Source organism: Plecotus auritus (genome assembly GCF_963455305.1).
Source record: "Plecotus auritus genome assembly, chromosome: 2".
Taxonomy (NCBI): Eukaryota; Metazoa; Chordata; class Mammalia; order Chiroptera; family Vespertilionidae; genus Plecotus; species Plecotus auritus.
The window spans coordinates 185,197,376-185,219,349 of NC_137771.1; the positions used below are offsets into that span (position 1 = coordinate 185,197,376).

Consider the following 21,974-nt stretch of genomic DNA (forward strand, 5'->3'; position numbering starts at 1 on the left):
AAGGTCCGGTTTCCAGGGTGGCGGGCCCACATGAACGGTGCACCGACAAGATGGCTGCGGGCGTACGGAAACGCGCCCGGGCGGGACCCCCACCCCGGGTGGCGGGACTCTGCAGGCAATGGTTGCGGCGCGCCTGGCAAGAGCGGCGTCTACTGCTGCTGGAGCCACGTTACACGCTGCTGGTGGCTGCCTGCCTCTGCCTGGCGGAGGTGGGCATCACCTTCTGGGTCATTCACTGGGTGGCATGTGAGTGCGCCGAGGGGGAGGGGAGTGGAGGGGAGCGGAGAAGGCGGGAGGGAGGTGGACCCGAACGCCCTACTCAAACCGGGACTCAGATATGGAACTCAGACCCAGACCCCAGGTCCACTTAGTCATCAATTGCAGACCCATATCTTTTACCCCAAGTTCCAAACCTGTTCCACAGAAAACCAAACCCGATCTTAATCCCTCCCCCATGACGGAAGGGGCGACCCTAGAGATTGGTCCTCTGCCCTGAAGGTACAGCCCGCCAGGCTAAGAAAGTAAACCAGCCTGGGCGTCAAAGACCTGGGTCTGTGTTAATGTCCTGCTGCTGCTGCTGCTGCTGCTGCTGGTGGTCTCTGTGGCTTTGGACTTGTCACTTCCCCAACTGGGTCTCATCTGTTCAATTCTGGGGGTTATTTATTTTTTATTTTTATTATGATTTTTAATTGATGTCAGAGAGGAAGGGAGAGGGAGATAGAAATATCAATGACGCGAGAGAATCATTGATCTGCTGCCTCCTGCACATCCATCACTGGGATGGAGCCCACAACCCGGGCATGTGCCCCCACCGGGAATCACGGAGACCTCTTGGTTCCTAGGTCAATGCTCTACACTGAGCCACGTCCGCTGGGCCTGGAGTCTCTTTAGAGCTGGAACTAGAACTCAAGTGAGGCCAGTACTAAAAAGAGACTGCAGAAGTTGAGACCAGATTATAAAGGAGTCAGTGAGCTGTGTTAAGGAGATAGTAGTAAAGTTAGTGGTTAAGAATCTAGGATCCTATGAATTCCAGTTTCAGTTCTGCTTTTCCTAGCTCGCTGATCTTGAGCTAGTCACTTAACCTCAATAATTCATAGGTTCCTCTTCTAAAATGGCAGTAACAGAGTTTGGTCTTTATCTTAACAGCCTTAGGGAATCATTGAAGGATTTCAAGCAGAGAGACATGATACGTTTCTATTATAGGAAGAGCTCCTGATTGCAGGGTGGCAAATATATTGTGATGAGGTGAAAGTGGAAGCTGGGAGCCTAATAAGGAAGCTGTTTCATCATTGAGGCTAGAGATTAGGGTAGGCCCAAATTTTTATAGCAATATAATAGTCGAGAAGGATGAGACAGTAGAGATATGTAGAATGAAGAATACACAGGACATGGTAATAGGGGTTGGAAATGAGAGAGAAGGAAGTTTTCAGTTTTGTGACTTGGGCAACAGGGAGGTTGATGGTGCCATTCATGGAACTCAGGAAGGGGAGCAGATTTAGAGTAGATTATAAACATGTTGAGTTTGAGATGCCTGGGTTGACCCAAAAAATGTCAAGTAGGCAGTTAGGTAAGGGGTTGTGATAGAAGCCCTGGAACTCTGTGCTTGGATGGGTTGGAGGTGCTGGGGGCAGACAAGTTTTGGACTTGGAAATAACCACACCGTCCTTTCCTTTTCCAGATACAGAGATTGACTGGAAGGCCTACATGGCTGAGGTAGAGGGCGTCATCAACGGCACCTATGACTATACCCAACTGCAGGGTGACACTGGACCTCTTGTGTGAGTGGGGATAGCAGGTTCAGCAAAGATGTGAGGGGCTGACTGGATACCAGGATACAAGGAGGGGTATCTTGACCCAGATTCATGTTCCCTCTCCTCTTTCAGATACCCAGCCGGCTTCGTGTACATCTTTATGGGGCTATACTATGTCACTGGCCATGGCACTGACATCCGCATGGCCCAGCATATCTTTGCTGTGCTCTACCTGGCCACCTTGCTGCTTGTCTTTTTGATCTACCACCAGACCTGCAAGGTGAGTCCACAATACCAAAACCTGGGTCTCCAACCTGGGAGGGCTGAGGTATGGTGATGGCTCAGGGTTGGTGAGCTGACCTTCTTCTCCACTGTGCCCACCTCGTAGGTACCTCCCTTCGTCTTTTTCTTCATGTGCTGTGCCTCTTACCGTGTCCACTCCATCTTTGTGTTGCGGCTCTTCAATGACCCAGTGGCCATGGCGCTGCTTTTCCTCAGTATCAACCTTTTGCTGGCCCAGCGCTGGGGCTGGGGTTGCTGCTGTTTCAGGTCAGCATCCTTCCCTTCTGGCCCCCTTTCTTTTTGTATTTCCATCACTTTCCCCCTAAATTTCTGCAGCAAGGGAGTGGCCAGACAATGTGGGTCAGTTAGGCCCCACTAGGTGAGTCCAGGATCTGTAGAAAGTCTCCACTCCAACCCACAATACACAGAGTTGTATTGGAGTTGGTCATTAATATTCTTAATATTCAGTATATATTTGTTTGCTCCATCTGGGCATAGAGACTAGGTATATATTCCCTACCCCCAGCTTCCTCCCAGGCTACCTTACCCTCCCTCCCTCAGTTCTGAGTGTGGGCCCTATTTCCAGGTTGCTGGTGCTGGGGCTCATCGAGCTCTCCTGGAACACATACCCATCCACGTCCTGCAGCTCTGCTGCCCGGCACACCAAGCTATCCTGGAGCTTGGTGGTGGAGGGGAGGAGTTGCTAGGATGGTGGTGAGGGGGGTGCATAGCCCTGGAGCTGATTTCCACCCTTATCTCTTCTACGCACCCTAGCCTGGCAGTCTCTGTGAAGATGAACGTGCTTCTCTTTGCCCCTGGATTACTATTCCTTCTCCTCACACAATTTGGCCTCCGTGGGACCCTCCCCAAGCTGGGCATCTGTGCTGTCCTACAGGTACTCCTGCCTCACTCCTTTTTAAAGATGGCCTCCTTCCCTCCTTGAGACTTCCTCACAGCCAAGAGGCAAGGGTTTTGGAACTGATTCTGGACTGGGTAGCCACTACCTCTCTGGGCTGTTTTGTTTGTTTGTTTGTTTTTTGCTGTAATGTAAGGATGTTGAACTAGATGGTCTCTTAGGGCCTTTCTAGCTCTGCCCATTTATGACTTAAAGCACTGTCATTACCTGCCTCCTCAGCTGCTTCTTTGGCCCCAGGCTCTGTCGGGGGTGGGAGGAGTCCTTGGGAATTAAGGAACCTCTGAGACCTACACCCAGTTCCCACTCTCCTGACTAGAATGAGGCTGGGGTGGGCCTGGACAGCTCTGCTGACATTACATCCATCTCAGGTGGTGCTGGGGCTGCCCTTCCTGCTGGAGAACCCTGTCGGGTACCTGTCCCGCTCCTTTGACCTTGGCCGCCAGTTTCTCTTCCGTTGGACAGTGAACTGGCGCTTCCTCCCCGAGACCCTCTTCCTGCATCGTGCCTTCCACCTGGCACTGTTGGCCACCCACCTCACCCTGCTCTTGCTCTTTGTTCTCTGCAGGTGGCACAGGTGAGAAAGGGGAGCAGTGCCAAGGGCAGATGTAGGGGAAGGAGTGAAGGGCCTGGGCCTTAGGGGCTGCTTAGGGGAGATGTTGAGCTCATGGAGGTGAATTTTAGAGCTTGGCCCATGATGAGAGCTTGATAAATGTCTGAATGGCTTTTCCCCAGGACAGGGGAAAGTATTCTGTCGCTGCTGAAGGATCCCTCCAAAAGGAAGGTTCCACCCCAACCCCTCACACCCAATCATATCCTTTAAGTCATGGGAAGGTAAGTCTTGCCCTCTCCAGGTGCAGACAGGTCAGGTGGCCCTGGATGGCTGGTGACCTGGGGAGGGAAAAAGAGGCACCAGTAATAGCTACAGGGCCCATTCTTAGAGCTCCTGCTCTGTACCAAACACTGTGCTGAGCATTTACATATGTGAGCATATTTATTCATAATTTCAAATGTCATTGTTATTATGAGTGCTCATCCTCTGCCTGGTGCTGTGCTAAGAGGTTTATATACATTCTGACATTTAAAGCTTACAGGAGACCCTGATATAGGAAGTATATTTATTATCCTCATTTACAGATGGCAACATTAGGGCTTTAAGTGGTTAAATAATTTACCAAGATCACCCAGCTGGAAAGTGATGGACTCACTAGGCTTTCATGGCATTGGGTATCACTGTCTCCACCTTAGATTGAGGAGCACGTCCAGAGAGGTTAAGAAACTTGTCCAAAGATATGCATCTGGGAATGGTAGAGCCAGAGTGCTATCTGATCCAAAAATTGTTACCCCTCTGCTTTGGAACCTCCCTGCCCGACCCCATCCCCAGCCCCTGTCCCTTCTGCTCCTGCCCTTGGCCTTGACCACTGCATACAGATAGTTTCCACCCTCTTCACCTCCAACTTCATTGGCATCTGCTTCAGCCGTTCTCTCCACTACCAGTTCTACGTCTGGTACTTCCACACACTGCCCTACCTCCTGTGGGCCACGCCTGCACGCTGGCTCACACACCTGCTCAGGTACTGGCTGGGACAACCTGAGGGAGGGGTGTGGGTTAGGGTTAGGGCATAGAGGGGCTGGTGCCTAGAAACTGGACAAACCCTGGAGCTTATTTCTCATCTCCAGGTTGCTGGTGCTGGGGCTCATCGAGCTCTCCTGGAACACATACCCATCCACATCCTGCAGCTCTGCTGCCCTGCACGTGTGCCATGCTGTCATCCTGCTGCAGCTCTGGCTGGGCCCCCAGCCTTTCCCCAAGAGCATCCAGCACAGCAAGAAAGCCCACTGAGATCACCTCTGCCCCCTTCTCAGGACCCTGGACATGGATGGACTCTGTGCCCTTCCCAATAAACCTTACCAAGTCCACTTCTGTGCAGCCTACATGGAGGTGCCTAGACCAGATTGTGAGGGGTATGCGTGTGGCAGATAAAGAACTCATTCAGGTGGTTTTAAGAGGCACTTTTTTTTTTTTTTTTTTTACAGAGAGGAAGGGAGAGGGATAGAGAGCTAGAAACATTGATGAGAAACATCGATCAGCTGCCTCCTGCACACCTTCTACTGGGGATGTGCCCGCAACCAAGGCACATGCCCCTGATTAGAATCGAACCTGGAATCCTTCAGTCCGCAGGCCAACGCTCTATCCACTGAGCCAAACCGGTCAGGGCAAGAGGCACTTTATTGCATAGGATTTGGGGGCTGTGGCTCTCTCCTCTTTTACCGAACTGTACAGAGCTCAGAGGGGAAGGAGCTGGGGGTGAAAGGAGCGGGAGAGAGCACAGGCAGGCACTTTCTGTGGGGGAAAGAGGATTCTGGAAGGGGATGAGAAGCAGTGGGGGGCAGGCCGTCACCAACCTACCCCTTCCCGGCACCGAGAAGCCGGCCCGGGTGGCAGTGACTTGACTCTTTTGGGGGACGCCACCCCAGCAGTGGGCAGCCTTCACATGTTTGCCGGGCTGTAACACAGCAGGTGTAGCTGCAGGTTCTGGTCCCAGTGACGCAGCAGCAGGAAAAGACCCCGGGCTGCAGCCTTGAGCGCCGCCAAGTCAAGGCCATCGGGCAAGTGCTGTGCCTGCAGCCAACAGTCCGCCTTGGCTGCTGCCAGTTCCCACTCACCGAAGGCAGCGGCACAGCGGTGCTCCAGCCATGCAAGTGCCACTGCTGTGGCCCAGGTCCGACCCCGCAGGTCGGCACCACTTGGCCCTTCTGCCCCCTCTGAGGCCTCAGTGTCTGAACCCTGCCCACTGTCCACCTGGCCTGGACCCTCGGAGCCTGAGCTGGGGGACGGGCTGCAGGAGGCCGTGGCACTGTCTCCCTGGCTGACACCAGGGCCAAGAAGTGCCCAGGGAGACGAAGCTGAGGTGGGGCTAAGGCTGGCACGGTGCACAGCAAAGGGTGAGGCACGGCACAGGCGCTCCTGTGGGATGTGCACCGCAGTGCAGAAGGGCGCATCCAAGCGGAAGGAGCCAGGTGCCTCCTGCAGTCGCACCTGAGGAGAGAGGAGGTGGGGGGAGAAGTGAGCTGAGACAGTGCCCTGGCCCTGGCAACACCACCCTCCACCTCCCGAGTCCTCACCAAGGGCAAGTAGTCATGGTTGCTGCCTTCACTGTTGCCATCACAGGCCTGGCCTGTGTTGGGACTGCAGAGTCTACGGCTGTCTGGGCCTCTGAGCTTCCGATGGCCCAGGCTGAGCTTCAAAGGAGGCCGAGGGGACATGGTATGAGGACCCCGGGTAGGGGCTGCAGAATCCTCCAAAGCAGACTTGGAGTTGTCATTTTGGTCTGGATCTGAGCCACTTGCCAGAGAGCCTCCCTGAAGGCCTGCAATGGAGCCAGTCAGTGCCAGTGGTGATCCCTAAGCTCAGCGCTCCCTGCCATTTGCCCAGAGTTGAGTGTTACCTTTACAATGGACAACTGTGGGCAGAGCTGCATCTAGATGGCCCTGAGAGGCAGGAGGGGTGCCTGGGGGCTCTACTGGCTCTGCAGGGGCACAGAAGACAGAGCTGAGGTTTGTCTGGGCGTGTGGCCAGTGAGGTGAGGGCCAGCACCTGAGAGGACACTTGGGAGGGACTCTACCTGAGCTCCGCACCTGCAGGACTGAGGGCAGGACTTCCCTAGTGGTAGCGTCCACAGCTACCGGGCAGGTGAAACAGGAGGGGGCAGAGCTGACCTTGCTTGTCTGAAGGGCTCGGAGCCAAGACCTCCGGGCGTGTCCTGTGAAACCAAGGAGCAGTTTGCTGACCAGGAGGGGTTGCACTCCCACCACCCACCCTCTACTTAGGGCTTCACAGAAAAACGTTTCAGTGTTCCCATAGCTTCTCTGTTCACTTTTGAAGAGAGTAGAGTTTCTCAGGATCAGGACCAGCTTAATTCTCCAACTTTAGCAAGAAGTGGTTAAGCTGAACCCTTAATCCATAGCAGGGCTATGCCTCTTGGCCACCCAGAAATTCAATATTCTGGACACCACTCAGGAAGCATGGACCAGTGCCTTTTCCATCTGCTCATTTCAGCACTGTCCAATAGAACTTCCTGTGAGGAAGGAAATGTCCTATATTTGTATGATTCAATATGGTAGCCATTAGTTATGTGTACCTATTAAGCACTTGAAATATAGCTAGTGTAACTGAGGAACTGAAAAGTGTTAACTTTATTTGGTTTTAACAGTCTTCCTGAGTGACATTTGTTTTTATGTTATGGGCACTAGAAATCCTTACAAGATCTCATTTCTCTCTATTGGCTGCTAAGAAGCTTGCCAATTTTGGGTCACATACTTGCAAAGGCACATAACCTCATGGTGTGCATCCTATATAATAAAAGCCTAATATGCTAAGTGTCCAGTCATCTGGTCATCCATTCAACCAATAAAAGCGTAATATGCTAATGATGTGCTAAGGCCACTCAACCGTTTGCTATGATGTGCACTGACCACCAGGGGGCAGACACTGACCAGTAGTTAGCTTGCTGCTGGGGTCTGGCTGATTGAGACTGAGAGACAGGCCAGACATGTCCTGGAGCCCTCCCACAGTCCCTCCCCGGCTGGCCAACCTCCTGTGCCCCTCCCCGGCCCTGATCGTGCACCAGTGGGGTCCCTTGGCCTGGCCTGTGCCCTCTTGCAATCCGGGATTCCTAGGGGGATGTTGGAGAGCCAGTTTCAGCCCAATCCCACAGGCATAAAAGGCTAACATGCAAATCAACTGAATGGTGGGACTACTGACTGGTCGCTATCATGTGCACTGACTACCAGGGAGCAGATGCTTAATGCAGGAGCTGCCCCCTGGTGGTCAGTGCGCTCCCACAGGGGGAGCGCCGCTCAGCCAGAAGTTGCCAGAAGCTAGGCTCATGGCTGGCCAGCGCAGCGGTGGTGGCGGGAGCCTCTCCCACCTCCGTGGCAGTGGGACATCCCCCAAGGGCTCTTGGACTGCAAGAGGGTGCAGGCTGAGCTGAGGGACCCACCCCCACCCCAGTGCACCAATTTCGTGCACCGGGCCTCTAGTTTTTAATAAAACCTCATTCTCTCCTTCCCGTTGTTATCCTTTTTTTCCTCATTGCCCTGCTTAATTTTTCCCCTTGTCAATGTGGATGAGCCACCTCAAATTGTTTATGTGCAAGGTGAGGTATAGAGAGAGTGATCAAACAGACCCATACCTCTGCCATTCTGCCCCATACAGGCTCCTTGGGCCCACCAGCAACTCACCCCAGTCAGCCATGGTCTCAGCCCCTCGGAGAGCCAGCTGCTCATTGTCCCGGACCACAGAAGCTGCTGTCAGCCGATGGAGTGCTTGGTCCCAAGCACCTTCTCTTTTGTGAGGTGATGGAGGCAGTGAGCCATCATCCCCAGGCCCCCAGAGTGTCTCTAGCCCAACACCCACCTCCCAGCACACAGGCTGCTCCCCACACAGGGCCCGGATCACCACATGGCAGCGTGGAGCCTGCGGAGGCAGTGGCACTGTTGGGGGTGCAGATTCCCCATCAGGGGGCACAGCCGTGAACAAGAAGGGTGGTTCCATCAACATGTCCCAGTCCATGGGCGCTGGGGAGAGCAGGTTTCCTGAGGAGACAATGGCAGGGACAGGCGGTGTGGTGCCCTGGGCTCCACCTTCCAGAGGCCTCCTTGGTGTCAGAATTCAACTCTCCATCCAACCTTTACCTGAGTCATCCAGACCTTGTCCCAGCTGCTGCCCCGACTCAGGGCCTGGCCCATCCGGTGCTGCACCCAAAGAGGGGTGCCGGGGACGGCCAGGGACTGGGTTCACCTGGCCAGGAGGTGATGAGAGGCTTCGGCCAGCCAGAGCCGCTCTGCGTCGACGGTTCAGCACCTCAGCACTCAAGGCCCCAGTCTGCATGTGACAAGGGGGGTCCATTGGCCAAGGAATGCAGAGCTCCTGGCCATCATACATACACACACAACTTCCCTTTGTCTGAAACCCTGAGTGGCGGTTAGGAAAAAGGCCAGGCTCCCCTGGCCTCTGGCCCCCTCCCAGTCACGTCACTCTACACCCTGTTTCTCACTTGAGGTTACTTGTCTTCTTGTTCATGCCGTGTCCCTCTTTGCATGCCTCACTTCTACTTATTTTTCCAGATATGGCTCTTGCTTTCCCGACTCCCTGAGACAGGGTTAGTCACCTGGACTCTTAAGTCCCCATAGCACCATGTCCCTGTGCTCATCCCTGTATGTGGCATGGCATCATTATAGATTTACCCACCCAGCTCTTCAGCTAGACTTAATGTAACCACTGCCCCATGTATGGCATACAGCAGATGGCCAAGAAGTGTTGCTGGACATATGGTAAATGGATGTGGATTGAATCTCACCTTGACTGGTGCCAGTGGGGGTGGAGGCAGGGGGCAGGAGCGGGAACCTGCAGGTTCTCCCCAGGCCAGGCTGCGGCAGCCCTGCTGAGAGGGGGGGTCCCGGGGAACACTGCCCTCGGGGGAGCCAGGGCCCTGGGAGCCAGGGGACTCACTGCTGCCTGCGGAGCCTGGGCCTGGCTCAGGGCTGGCAGAGCAGTGGGTGAGCACATACTGCTCCCGGATGTATGAGGACTGGAAGATGCGACGCCATATAGCTGTGTCAGAAGAGGGGTTCGGTCCAGGGTCCGTGACTGGGTCTGTCAGAGCATCGGTACCTAATGGAGGCAGGAGAATGAACCCAGTCCCGGCCCCTCCCCTTGCCCATTCTTCCAGCACAGCCACACACACACACCCAGCACTCACTCTGCTCTGAGTCCCCAGCAGCCCATGGACTGGACAGCTCTCCTGGCACAGTGCCTGTTCCCAGTGGCTCTGAGGTGCCAGTGGGCTCAGTGCCAGCGCTGGTAGCAGAAGGCACCTCCTCTGGGGACGGGAACATGGAGCCGCCCAAGCTCTGCCAGCCAGGCTCTTGGCCCTAGAGAGGAACAGTCATTGGGGAAAAACCAGATTGTCGTTCTATGCTACCTCTTTCCAAACAGGATTTAAGATGGCAACTGCAAGAGGCAATAAACCAGAAATGAAAGCCCAGTCCTAGGGAAGGAGGAAGCATCCATGCTAACCATAGGGTTAATAGAGCTTCTGTGGCTGAGCTTCAGGTCTGGCCCTGAGCTTCCTGGCAACCAGGCAAAAAGGCAAACAGTCCATTATCAAAAAGGGAGAAGCATGCTTAGTTCTTCTAAAGAGAGAAAGCTTTTCATAATAAAAATAACTATCATATCTCTAACTCCTACTATGTGTATTCTACCAAGAGCTTGTATATTATGACCTCGAATTACAACAACCCTATGAAAAAAATCCATTTGAGGAAATGGTCTTCAGAGAGGTTAAGTGACTTGCCCAAAATCAAATGGCTAGTACCTGGCAGAGTTGGGATCTGAGATTTCATCTAGACTGTGCTGCGCCTGTCCCTGAATGTTACAGGAAATAATCGGGTGGTGCCTTCTGTAGGGCACTGAGGGAAGTAGTGAGCAAAATTTGACCAAAATCTCATAGCAAATGCTGGAGCTGTTCTCTGTGTCTGTGTGGCTTAGTGGTAAAAGCCAGGGCAACACTTTATAGGACAACTCAGTGAAAGACCTCAAGAGGAGGCAGGTTGCAGTCACCTTGGAGGGCCCAGTGTGGTCTCTGAGGAGGCCTGGAGGTGGTAGGAGAGTCTGGCAGAGAGGCATAGGAAATGGAAGAAGGGTTTGGAGGAGATGCAAGGGCTTCAGCCATCCCAGACCCACTGCCCACCCCCCAGCCCAGGCCTACCCCAGGGGGGTGAGGCCGGAAGCCATCCACCCTGAAGAGTGAGCAGTAACCGAGCAGCTGGTCCCCAGGGTAGAGTGCTGGGATCTCCCGGGGGGTCAGCAGTGCCTCCACTGAGTCTGGCACAAACCAGTCCACAGAGATGTCGCTCAGAGCAGGCTCCAGTGCCTTGCGCAGAGCCTGCACCAGCTGTGAGGAGTGGCCGTGGGAGAGAGAGAGGTGCCACTCAGCTGACAGAACAGAAAGGCTGCCCTTCCCATCTGCCTAGTCTCTGGCGGAGGGGAGCCGGGTCAGGTTGGGGTTAGGGGAAGGAATGGGGGTGGAACAAGCAAGGGGCTGAGAGCTCCGGCCTCAGGGCTTGGTCTGTCTCTTGGCCTGAGCTCTACCATGTAAATGAGAAAAGGCTTATCAAGGATAAGGATACAACTGAGAATAATATTTGGGGGGTGGTCGGAAGCTGTGCTCCCCTCACCTTTAGCCCCCTGAAGCACCCCACAGCAACACCTGTCGCTCCTCCCCTGATTGGCATCTCAAGGGAGAGTAGGGATTGGAGTGGGGGAGAAGCCAGGAGACCCCACAACGGGACTGGGTTCTGCTTCAGACTCAGTGTAACTTGGGAGAAGGACTTGAGGAGTAGGGAACAGGGTCCAGGCTCAAGCTCACCATGGGCTGCAGCCTCTCCCCAGGCCTCAGGAAGTAGGCCTGGCCCCTGCTGAGGGCAGACAGACCCTGGAGCAGCTGGTGGCAGGCAGGCCCTAGCCCAAAGGAGAAGCACCTGATGAAGGAAGGGAGGCAGTTGTGACCTTCAGAGCCTCTGAGGGGGTTAATCTCAGTCACCTGTCTCTGCCCACCTCATACCTGGCTGCCCCCCTGTGCCACCTCATGAGCTCCAGGGTTTGGTGTGTAGTGGCGGCCACGGGCGAGGCAGCAGTGAGCAGGAACAGCTGCCGAGGGTGGGCCCTGTGCTGGGGCTGCCTCATGGCCCAGTCCAGCGCAGCCAGCACATCTGGGGGACCTCCGGCAGCCTGCAGGGTCTCAACACTCTCACAGATCAGCTTCACAGTGTCCTGCAGAGAGAAGGCACAGGCTGAATGAAGCATCTCCACTAGGCCCCCAAATTCCTGGACCACACTTACATCACTGCAAAGCCTGCTCTCGGGGAAGAGGGGCTGCACTGCCGTGCCAAACGTGGCCAGGTTGATGAGAGTCTGGGATGGGAGTGACTTCACGGCCAAGACAAGGGCATCCTGGGGAGGGGCAGAGAGGACAGTGTGAGGCAGGCCCCTGGGCACCGGCGGAGGGAAAGGGACACAGATGACCTGCCTCTGCAGGTTGTGTATAAAATGGGCCTGGATGAGGATCTGGGAGAGGCCCTGTGTGTGTGAGACTGTGTGAGAAAGACTGTGAGTGAGAATGGAGAGTGTTAGGGAGACATTTGTGTATGTGACTGTGGAGGTGTATATGACACTTGGCTTTGACATTAGGTGAGAATCCACCTTTATGTATGAGATAGGCTCTTGGAATCTGGGAGAGAGTCTGTGTATGAGAAAGAGGATGTGTGTGTGCAGCCCACCTCAGACCGACAGCCCCCCGGGCCTGCCCCACCGTGCCCCCACAGGCCTTGTGTGCCACAGTGCTGCCATCCAGCAGGAAGAGGAGCTCCCGGGTAGCTGTGCCCAGGTGTCCAGGCTTGGAGCTCAGGTCTGGGCAGAAGCTCAGCATCAGCACGGGGTTCAGCAGGATATCCTTGTGGAAGCGTCGCTGCAGGAACCACACCTGAACATGGGAGCCCAGAGTCGCCCTGGGCCAGGCTTAGTGCAGCTCCCACCTGGGCTGGCAGCGGGACTCAGCCCTGGGGCCTTTTTCTACCTAATCCACCCAATGAATCACCTTTGTGGCCATGTGAATAAAGGCCAGGGCAGAGGCAGGTGGCTGTCCTCTGCCTACAGCAGATCGAGCCCCCATTCTCTGAGACACAGCCCAGGGAGGCTTGTATGGGCCTTCCGGAGACAATACTCAACCAGCCCTTTGGGATGGTGGTGGCGGTACTGAGAGTTCTTACTGTGAGCAGAGCCCCCTACTCATCCCAACATGAGTCTGCTCGCCTGATCCTCATGCACAAATGCACCTAGCAGCCAGGCCAGGGGCCAAGTCAGGCCCCCTGGCAGCTATACCTGCCGGTCCCCATCACTGTGTCTTCGCTGTAGCCTCTGGAAATCCCGGCGGGCCCTCACTCGGGCCTCATATTCTGCTGAACTCAGGCTGCCGGCCTCCAGCATCAGGTGCGGCTGATGGGGCTCTGGGGTGGAGGGGACACAGCTCTGTCAGGAAAGTCCCTGTTTCTGGACCCTAACTGCCCAGTCCTGCTGTCCAGGGAGGACCTTGTAGGTCCAGCCTCCCTACACCACCAGGCCCACCCTTACAGATGACTTGGTCCACTGGCTAGGCCGCAGTGGTCGGCAAACTCATTAGTCAACAGAGCCAAATATCAACAGTACAACGATTGAAATTTCTTTTGAGAGCCAAATTTTTTAAACTTAAACTTCTAACGCCACTTCTTCAAAATAGACTCGCGCAGGCCATGGTATTTTGTGGAAGAGCCACACTCAAGGTGCCAAAGAGCTGCATGTGGCTCGCGAGCCGCGGTTTGCCGACCACTGGGCTAGGGGACCAGAAATCTATGCTTGAAAAATGCTACTGAGGTGGTCCTGAAGTTGGTCAGAGCCGGCCCACTGTGTGCTCCATTCCCTCACCACTGGGGTGCAGCAGGATCTCCAAGGCCCTGTCACAGCGGTGGCCTTCTGCCAGTGTGACACAGATGGTGGCTGCAGAGCTGGCGTGAGGTGGGGCATCTGCCCGTAGAATATGAGAGGGGCTCTCTAGGCCTGAGAGACATAGAGGCAGGGAGGGGTGATGATAGCCCCACCCTAAGTCAGCACTAAGAGCATAAACACCACCTTCCCAGACCATGGGGGCTGGGGGGAGGGGAGGGTCAAGGATCACGACTGATTAAGCTCAGCTCTCAGAACCTGGTCATAGGCTCCAATGGACAAGAGGTGGGTTGCATGGTTTCATAGTTTAGGAGGCAGAGTCCCAGCTCTGTTCCTGGTTGGTCAACCCAATAGTTGATTTAGCACCCTCCCCCACTTCTTGCACTGGTCCCCATAAGCCCCTCTCTTCCCATGGGTGAGTGGAGTAGTATGTAAATAAAGGACACTGACAAAAGGAGGGGGGTGTTGTATAGTAGTGTCCAGAGGATGCCCCCACTGTGAGATTGGAGGTCCCTAAGTCTTAGGTCCCTGTCTCCTATTTGTTCTGTGTTCCTCCCATCCCTGAGCCTTGAATTATTTCCCAGTCAGCTATGCTGAGAGGGGCACCCACCTGCCAGCAGGCATGGCCCAGTCACCAGCATCTCGAAGGAGAAGGTGTATGGGGCAGGGCAGCGGGCAGGGCCTAAGAACACGTCCGGAGGGGCAGCTGGCTCTTCCCAGGCCAGACCTTCCTCCTGCGGGCTGCCCACCCCAAAGCAGCTGGTAGGGCTGGAAGGGAGCACGAGGAGGGTCATTTGGCCACTACCAAGGCCCCTAGCCCCTCTGGCTGACTGGCCCCAGCCCGTCTCCGCCCTGCCCATTACCCAGCGGCACCCTGCCAAAGCCCCCTCACCCGCACTAGACCCAGAGAAGCCGAGGGAGGGACGAAGAGAATCACCATAGGCCCAACCTGTCGTCACAGAGCCCCGGAGGTCTGGGGGGGCCCGGCGGACCTGGCGGGGCCAGTGGGGTGAGCACAGAGGGCAGAGCCACATGCAGTACCCCATCAGGCCGTGAGGGCAGTTCCCGGCTGCTGCACAGGGTCACTGTCATGGTGCCGGCCGGGGTGATGAGGCCGGTGGGCAGCACCAGTGTGGACCGGGCCTGGGCCAGATCCAAGACAAGATGACCTATGATGAGTGAGAAAAGGGGTCAGAGGGGGCTGGAAGCAGAAGAGGATGAGGGAAGACAGGGGTGGCTGCAGGCACTGAGTCAGGGGAGCCGGGGCAAGGGGTACTGGAGAGACAATGGGCTAGTGCAGTGGTCGGCAAACTCATTAGTCAACAGAGCCAAATATCAACAGTACAACGACTGAAATTTCTTTTGAGAGCCAATTTTTTTAAACTTAAACTTCTTCTAACGCCACTTCTTCAAAATAGACTCGCCCAGGCCGTGGTATTTTGTGGAAGAGCCACACTCAAGGGGCCAAAGAGCCGCATGTGGCTCGCGAGCCGCAGTTTGCCGACCACTGGGCTACTGCATGGGTGATACAGGATGGAGGCATGGGATGAATGACAGTAGGAAGAGAGGTAGATGGATGGTAAAAGGATCTGGCTGTCATCGGGAAAGGGAGCAGTGACAACACTGCTAATGGAGGCTGAGGGGACAGGGCATATTCACACCATGCCAAGATTCTGGGGGACCCCTACCCTCTAGACCTCTACCCCTATCTATTCAACCCTTGGACATCATCTTCCTAAAGGATCATCTTTGTGGACTGACATTTCCTGTAGCCTGGGACCCACAAATCCCTTGCTCATGAATACTAAGGAGTTCCCCACTGCCCACTAGGAGTGGCTCTAGAATTTTCTACCCAAGAGGAGTTTAGGAGCAGTAATCGGCTTGGAAGCTGGCTAGAGGACATAAGGTTGTATCTGCATACCAAGCACACCATTTTACTTAGCTCATAGTTTTATTTGACAAACTGAGGGGGTGGGGGCGGGTGGTGGAGTCACCACGGTTGCGAAAGGGAAAACGGCCAGGTGTGTACAGTGATAGTCAAGGCCTTCCATGGTCCGGCCCCAGACTACGTTACAGCCCTACTTCACCTCACTGTCCCCATCATCACTTATCCATTCTCTGGAGAAATACTTGCTGAATAAAAGAAGAGGGGACCTGGGAGGTAAAGAAGGAAGAAAGCCTGCTGCCACATGGTATGGAGAGCACAGTGTGAGTCTCGGCTCTGTGGCTCCTAACTCTGTCCTTTGGTAACTCTCTTGTTTTGAGGAGCCTCGGTTTCCGCCATGTGGGGGCCACAGTAACTATATCTCAAAGGTCGTTGTGAGGAATAAATGAAATACTATGTGCAAAGCATCGAACATGTAAGAGACCATTGCTGTTCTCTTTCATGACCTATAAAAGGGAGACGGAGAACAACAACTGCATTCGTACCTCTCAGGACGCAAACAAAGCGATACAGCGACTGGGCTTTGTCCAGTGTAAATCTCCATAAACACCAGGAGTTTTATCACCACCACCCAGGACAACTTAGTTCCAAACCTTCGCTCACACCATTGCCTTTGCCTGGGGTGCCTTCCCCCTCTCCTCTGCTCCACAGCCTCCTCTTTCCTTCCAGTCAAAAATGATGGCTCCACTTCCTTCTGGAACATTCCTCACTCTGGCTTCTAACTACCTGCTGGGCTTATGCCAACTCTCAGCACCACTGGATTCTGCCCCTCTTTTCACTCCGACGGTAAATTCCATGTGCAGAAATCAAATGAATGTACACAAAGTAAAGAAAAGAATGGGGTGCGAGCCATGGAACCTGACACAGGGGTGGACTTCCATCCCACCCAGCACTCACTGAACCCCTTTGTGGTACAAGATGCTGGGACGTGGAAATGCCCACAACCCTGTCCCAGGCTCAGGAGCTCTTGCTCCAGAGGGGGAAACAGGTGTGTGATGCCTGCTGTGTCTGTCTCCCTGGCTGAAACCCGTGGGTCAGGCCTGGGTCACAGTCCCCCAGCACCTGGCGCATGTCAGGTGCCCAATCCACAGCTGTTGAATAACGGGATGAATCCATGAATTTAAAAAAAAAATCAGTGGCTGGAAGGGGGCAGGAGGAGGGGCATTCGCAGAGCCCGGCAGTTCGGCTGGCTTTGGGGGCGGGGCCGGGGTTTCCGGGACTCACCCTGCGCGCAGCGGCGGGGCGTCGAGGCCCCCAGCGCCGGCCCCAGCGCGCGGCAGCAAGCCGCCTGCGAGCGATGCCGGCTCTGCAGCTGGAAGGAGACGCGCTGTCCGGCCGCCTCCGCTTCAAAGCTCGACACCACCTCGGCCTCAGCCAGCGGGTACACGAACACGCCTGGGTGGGGGCACCGGCGGCGTCGGATCTCGCCCGGCACCCCCTCCCCACCATCCCGCGCCCCTCCCGGCCTCACCGTCCACTGGTTGCGGCTGCGGGTTGCGGTAGGTGAGCCGGGCCCGCAGGCTCAGGCAGGGGCCGTTGGCGCAGGCCCGGACCCAGGAGTCGGTGAGGGGCAGCGGCGTCCAGTTGGAGGGGCAGTACAGGCCGGGCATGGTGCCTGGGGAGGGCGCCGGGTGAGGGGTGCGCAGGCACCCACCCGCGCTGGGGAAAGCCCGCTGCTTCCTAACTCAGGCGGGAGGGCGGGACCTGCAGGGGATCTAAGACTGCTGGGGGCTCGGGCGGCCGAGGGCTAGAGAGGGGAGGGCGGAAGGAGGCAGCGGGCAAGACCCGCACCCTCGCCCGTTACCTGGGAAGCCGGGGCGGAGCGCAGCTCCGGGCAGCTCCGAACCGGGGCGCGGAGGGTTAATGATTAACTGGCGCTCAGGGCGCCAAGCAGTCCCGCCGGCGGCTCCTCTAGGGGCGGAGGGGGGTGTCACAGCTGTTCCATCACCCGCTCCCAGCCTCACCGCCGCCCCGTACCTGCCGGCCCCCCAGGGCTCCCAGCGGCTGCCAGCTGTCGGAAGTAGCGCGGGTGGGGAGATGGAAGATGCTCTGGGTGCGGAGCAAGGGTTTAAAGGGCCAGTATCCTCCTGGGTGCCCCCAGCCCAGCAAGGGACAGCAGGGCAGGGGCGAGGCGGGATGGGGAGCCTAAGGGCTGCAGTCCTTCTCTCTCTCGGCGCCTCAACTGACCTGGATGCGGAGAGAGACTGCAGGCCGGAGTGGGGTAGGGGGTTGGGTTGGGAAGAACGAGGTCGGGAAGCGAAAGGAGGGGGTCTTTCGGAGGCAAGGCCGGGAGAAGTGTAGGGACGGGGGGAGTCCGTCCGGGGCACCTCTCCCCACCCGGAGCCGAGCTGTCAGGGGATGCTGTGGGCTGGCGCTAGGGATCGTCCCCGTCCCGCAGGCAGCCCCAGCCTCACCGTCGCGTCCTCTGCAGAGTTCTGGGCGCCGCCAGGGGACCAGGTGTCAGGTGCCGCCTCTGCGCCTGGCGGGCACTCAGTCTGGGCACCTGCGGGGCGCCCGCTCCGGACTCCCGCAGCGGCCGCTCTCAGTCCGCTCAGGGGCGTCGGCCCCGAGGATGCTGGTCCCGCCCCCGTTGGAAAGGCCGGCCCCTGGCCCGCCTCGGCCCCGCCTGCCGCTGCGGCGGGGCTGATGTTCCCGGTCTTCCAACCCCCTCCCTCTTTGTGTGCCGTACCGCCTCCGCGCCAGCCTTGGCCGTTCCAGCCAGACCAGTACCGCACTGCAGGGACCGCGTCCCCGCCGCCGCACAGCCCCCCATCAATGCGATACAGGCCTCCGAGGCCCCACCCTTTCTGTCCTTCAGGAAGTGAGGCGTCCTGTAGATGCCCCAGAGCCGCCCCCCAACACTGCAGCGACCACAGCCATCCCAGTATCAGCTCCCGCCCCGAGCCAGCCCTAGCGAGGCTTTCCATCTCTGCAATAACCCTCCCTCATCACTGCAGCGAACCCCAGCTCCCTGTTATCCTTGGACCCCAAGCCCCAACAAGCCATCCCCATTCCTTTTCAAAGTGCTCCTCCCTCACTGCGGAAACCTCCCCCCTGCCCTGCAGGTATCTTCAGCTTGTCTGATCACTTCAGTGACCACTCACTCCAAACAGGGGTCCTCATCACTGCAGCGACTTCCCCCACCAGGAAGCAGACAGCCTCCCCACCACTGCAGAGCCATCTCCCCGCTTTTTCGGGGGGTGGGGAGAGTGGGCAGGATCACCCCCACAGGATTTAACTCCCTGTGCTTCAGTTGCCCACCACCTTGGAAGTGAGGCCTTCCAGCCTGCTGAACCTTCTAGTGATGGCAGACCACCACCCCTCCCCCCCCTTCTAGCAGTGACCCCCCACCCCATTACTGCAACAGGCGAAATCATCTCTGTTTGTAAACAGGTTCCTTGACATTGGCAGAATTGTCCTGCGACTTGAAAGTGTTAGCTGCAGAAGCTCTCCCCAGTCCCTGACAGAGAGTCTGGGCGTCCTGGGGAAGTGACTGTGTTAGTCACACTTGCAAGCTTTCTTGCAGAGGCCACACTCAGATTCTGCAAAGAGACCTTGAGGAGAGCTGAGTAGGGGGCAGCAGGTGGGGAGTGGGCTTTCAAGCAAGGCAGGTTTCACCCCTCCCCAGTTCATCCAGTCACCATCCCCACCATTCTGTCCCAGGGGGATCCCCTGTCTTCTTGAGCACCTGAGCCCTTAACCACACCCTTTCCCTTGCTCAAACCACTTAGCATGGTGGCCTTCGCTTGGCCTCTCCCCAGGGAACTCCATGGGTGGAAATGCACAAGAATGACATGGAAAACATAGCCACCATCACAATGACCCAGCCCACAGCGAGCTCCAGCTGCATTCTGCCCGTGTTCTTTCCACACCATCTGAGCCATGGTTCCATTGACACCTGTCCTCCCTTCTTTGCCGAACCTGCTTTCAGCCTCATGCTGAGTGAGCTTCCCTCTTACAGGTTTAGGGAGAAACAGTAGTTGGTGAGTGGGCAGTTGGGCCATCCAGGTGCTCCAGGTCTCCAGGCAGCACCAGTCCAGGGAAGTCCTCCAGGAGTCCAAGGGTGTTTTGTGCTTTGCCCCTTCTGCAAATGAACCAAAAGTTATATGTGGCCCTCGGGCCAAAGCTGAAGCTGCAGGGACCAGTCATTAGGGGGCCTCAAACACACAGAAATGGCCAAAGAGGTCCTCTTTGGTCCTGAGAAGAGTTTGGATGTAGGGCAGTGTCCCAGGAAGATGGCGTTCCTGTCAGAGACTAGATAACACACTTGTAGTAGCCAAGCTTTGCTGGGAAGCTGGACTGGCCCTGAGATCCTACTGGGAAGGCTGTCTTAGCCTAGGCAAACGGCAGAAGAGACAGGTCAGCAGCTCCAGCTCCGCAAGAGGCATAAAGCATCCTGCAGGATGGGGCAGGGCAGTGCAGGCTGTGACACCAGGGAGAAGAGGGGCTTTGTGGGGACAGCAAATGGGTCTCTGAGGCCCAGCTGGGAGCACTCTGGTGGTAGGGCTGTAGCATGGCAGGCCACTGAGGACAGGAAGGGACAGCGCAGCCCCAGAGGGCCCAGAATCAGGTTCCAGAAGGGGGATGGGATCCTAGAAAGGGCTAAGGAATGGCATGGAGCTTGGGTGGTCTGCTATGTGCCAGGCATAAGGAAGGGGGTGGGCAGTACAGAGCTGAAAAGACATAGTCTCTGTCTTGAAAGGCTTATACTTTGGTGAGAAAATGGCTCTCACTTTATCAGAAGTCAATTCTCATTCCTTTTTGTCTTTCACAATACTGGCATTTTTGAAGAGTTCTGGCCAGTTATTTTGTAGAATGTCCCTCTGTTTGGGTTTATCTGTTGTTTGCTGTTGATTAGATTCAGGATATTAATTTTTGGCAGGTTTACCACATAAGTAATATAGCCTTCTCACTATATTACATTAGGATGTGCTTGTCAGTTACTATTACTGGTGATGTTAACTTTGATCATTGGATTAAAGTGGTATATTAGGGTTCTCCAATTGGAAGCAAAACCAATAGGAGATGTATCTTTAGTTATGTGTGTGTTTATGTTCTTACTTATGTTTTCATTTACTTATTTATTATAAGGAATTGGCTCATCCAATTATGGAGTCTGGCAAGTTCAAGTTTGCAGTGTGGGCTAGCAGGTTGGAGACCCAGGAGAGCCAATGGTGCAGGTAAAATCTGAAGGAAGTCTGCTAGAGAATCCCCTCTTGCTGGAGAGGCTGGTCTTTTTATTCTACTCAGGCCTTCAACTGATTGGATGAGGCCCACCCACATTATGAAGAGCAGTATGCTTAAACACAGTTCACCAATTTAAATGTTAATCTCATCCCAAAGCATACTTCAAGTTGATACATGAAATAAACTATCAAAGGTAAGGTTTCTAGGTTTTTCCACTGTAATGCTATTTTTTTTCTTTTCCTTTTCTTTTTTTATTGTTTAAAGTATTACATATAGTAGTACATATATCTCCTTTTTTCCCCCATTGATCTTCCCCCAGCCTCCCCCACCCCCTGTCGCATGCCCTCATCCCACCGCCCCCCCAGTGTATTTTTTTTTCTTTTTGTAAATAAATAAGTACATTTTGGGGGAGATAGTTTGAGTCTATGTAAATATCCCAATCTTCATAAAAATCTTACCTACAAGTTTTAGCATCCATTAATGTCACAATTAATATATCAGTTTTATTGAGGTATAATTTATATATAATAGAATTCACCATTTTTATTGTGGTAAAATACAGATAAGTAAATCTTACCATTAGTGATATTAGTACATTCAAAATGAGAGTAGCAACCATTACTACTATCTAGTTCTAGAACATTTTGATCACTCCAAAAGGAAACCCCATATCCATTAACAAGTCACTTTCCATTCCCTCCTCCTCTCAATCCCTGGAAACCATGCTTTCTGTTTCTATAGACTTCCATATTTTTGCATATTTCATATAAATGGAATCATACAATATGTGGACTTTTGTGTCTGGCTTCTTTCACTTAATGTTTTCAAGGTTCATCTATGTTGTAGCATGTATCAGTACTTATCTGTTTTGGTTGAATAATATATCATTGTATAGCTATATCATTTTTGTTTACTCATTCATCAGCTTATAAAAATTGGTTTTTTTTCCACCTTTTGGCTATTGTGAACAGTACTGTGATGAACCTTTGTATAAAAGTTTTTGCTTGAATATCTATTTTCAGTTCTTTTGGGTACATACCCAGGAGTGGATTTGCTAGGTGATATGGTAATTCTATACTAACTTAGTGAGGTTTTCCATACCAGCTGAAAATTTTTAAACTTCTGTCAGCAATATACAAGTGTTCCTTCCTTTTTCATATTTTGCCAACACATCAAAACCTCAGTTTATTGTGTTTTCCTTTTATGGGTCATGCTTTTGGTATCATTTTAAGAACTCTTCACTAAGCCCTAGATCCCAAAGATTTTCTCTTATGTTAGCCTCTAAAAGTTTTACATTTAAATCTTTGATTCATTTGAAAAAATTTAAATAAGGTGTGAGGTTTGGGTCAAGGTTTT

General features: G+C 54.5%; 2 protein-coding genes across 9 annotated transcripts; one reads left to right on the top strand and one right to left on the bottom strand.

Annotated features, from left to right (window-relative positions):
• Positions 1-26: 26 nt before the first annotated feature.
• On the top strand, positions 27-4,865 carry ALG3 (ALG3 alpha-1,3- mannosyltransferase). Of its 3 annotated transcripts, none has more exons than XM_080655960.1 (9): positions 27-246; positions 1,679-1,778; positions 1,884-2,031; positions 2,140-2,300; positions 2,808-2,928; positions 3,318-3,523; positions 3,682-3,757; positions 4,375-4,520; positions 4,627-4,865. In XM_080655960.1, the coding sequence occupies exons 1-9, from the start codon at positions 51-53 to the stop codon at positions 4,787-4,789; spliced, it is 1,317 nt and encodes a 438-aa protein (XP_080512086.1). In that variant the 5' UTR covers positions 27-50; the 3' UTR covers positions 4,790-4,865. The 3 variants fall into 3 exon arrangements, with proteins under 3 accessions (XP_080512086.1, XP_080512084.1, XP_080512085.1); XM_080655958.1 differs by having other exon boundaries at positions 35-246; positions 3,687-3,757; XM_080655959.1 differs by having other exon boundaries at positions 35-209; positions 3,687-3,757.
• A 114-nt stretch (positions 4,866-4,979) lies between these two features.
• VWA5B2 (von Willebrand factor A domain containing 5B2) lies at positions 4,980-18,178 on the bottom strand. 6 transcript variants are annotated; one of them, XM_080654608.1, is made up of 22 exons: positions 17,846-18,177; positions 17,236-17,635; positions 16,903-17,046; positions 16,656-16,826; positions 14,424-14,655; positions 14,097-14,254; positions 13,469-13,600; positions 12,890-13,014; positions 12,336-12,491; positions 11,852-11,962; positions 11,574-11,782; positions 11,379-11,490; positions 10,719-10,904; positions 10,571-10,621; positions 9,711-9,882; positions 9,309-9,622; positions 8,644-8,833; positions 8,191-8,544; positions 6,573-6,710; positions 6,396-6,476; positions 6,073-6,317; positions 4,980-5,986 (listed from the first exon to the last, which is right to left on the bottom strand). In XM_080654608.1, the coding sequence occupies exons 3-22, from the start codon at positions 17,039-17,041 to the stop codon at positions 5,438-5,440; spliced, it is 3,825 nt and encodes a 1,274-aa protein (XP_080510734.1). In that variant the 5' UTR covers positions 17,042-17,046; positions 17,236-17,635; positions 17,846-18,177; the 3' UTR covers positions 4,980-5,437. The 6 variants fall into 6 exon arrangements, with proteins under 6 accessions (XP_080510734.1, XP_080510737.1, XP_080510736.1 ...); XM_080654611.1 differs by lacking the exon at positions 13,469-13,600 and having other exon boundaries at positions 17,846-18,178; XM_080654610.1 differs by lacking the exon at positions 10,571-10,621 and having other exon boundaries at positions 14,436-14,655; positions 17,846-18,176.
• Positions 18,179-21,974: the final 3,796 nt, after the last annotated feature.

Excerpts from the sequence above, each read along its gene's own strand:
- ALG3 (XM_080655958.1), top strand. The coding sequence starts at position 51 with ATGGCTGCGGGCGTACGGAAACGCGCCCGGGCGGGACCCCCACCCCGG. Across the intron at positions 1,779-1,883 it reads GGTGACACTGGACCTCTTGT|ATACCCAGCCGGCTTCGTGT; the intron begins GTGAGTGGGGAT and ends CTCCTCTTTCAG. Across the intron at positions 2,929-3,317 it reads GCATCTGTGCTGTCCTACAG|GTGGTGCTGGGGCTGCCCTT; the intron begins GTACTCCTGCCT and ends CATCCATCTCAG.
- VWA5B2 (XM_080654607.1), bottom strand. The coding sequence starts at position 17,041 with ATGCCCGGCCTGTACTGCCCCTCCAACTGGACGCCGCTGCCCCTCACC. Across the intron at positions 9,883-10,718 it reads TCCGGCCTCACCCCCCTGGG|GGCCAAGAGCCTGGCTGGCA; the intron begins GTAGGCCTGGGC and ends GTTCCTCTCTAG. Across the intron at positions 8,545-8,643 it reads ACAAGGTCTGGATGACTCAG|GAAACCTGCTCTCCCCAGCG; the intron begins GTAAAGGTTGGA and ends TTGTCTCCTCAG.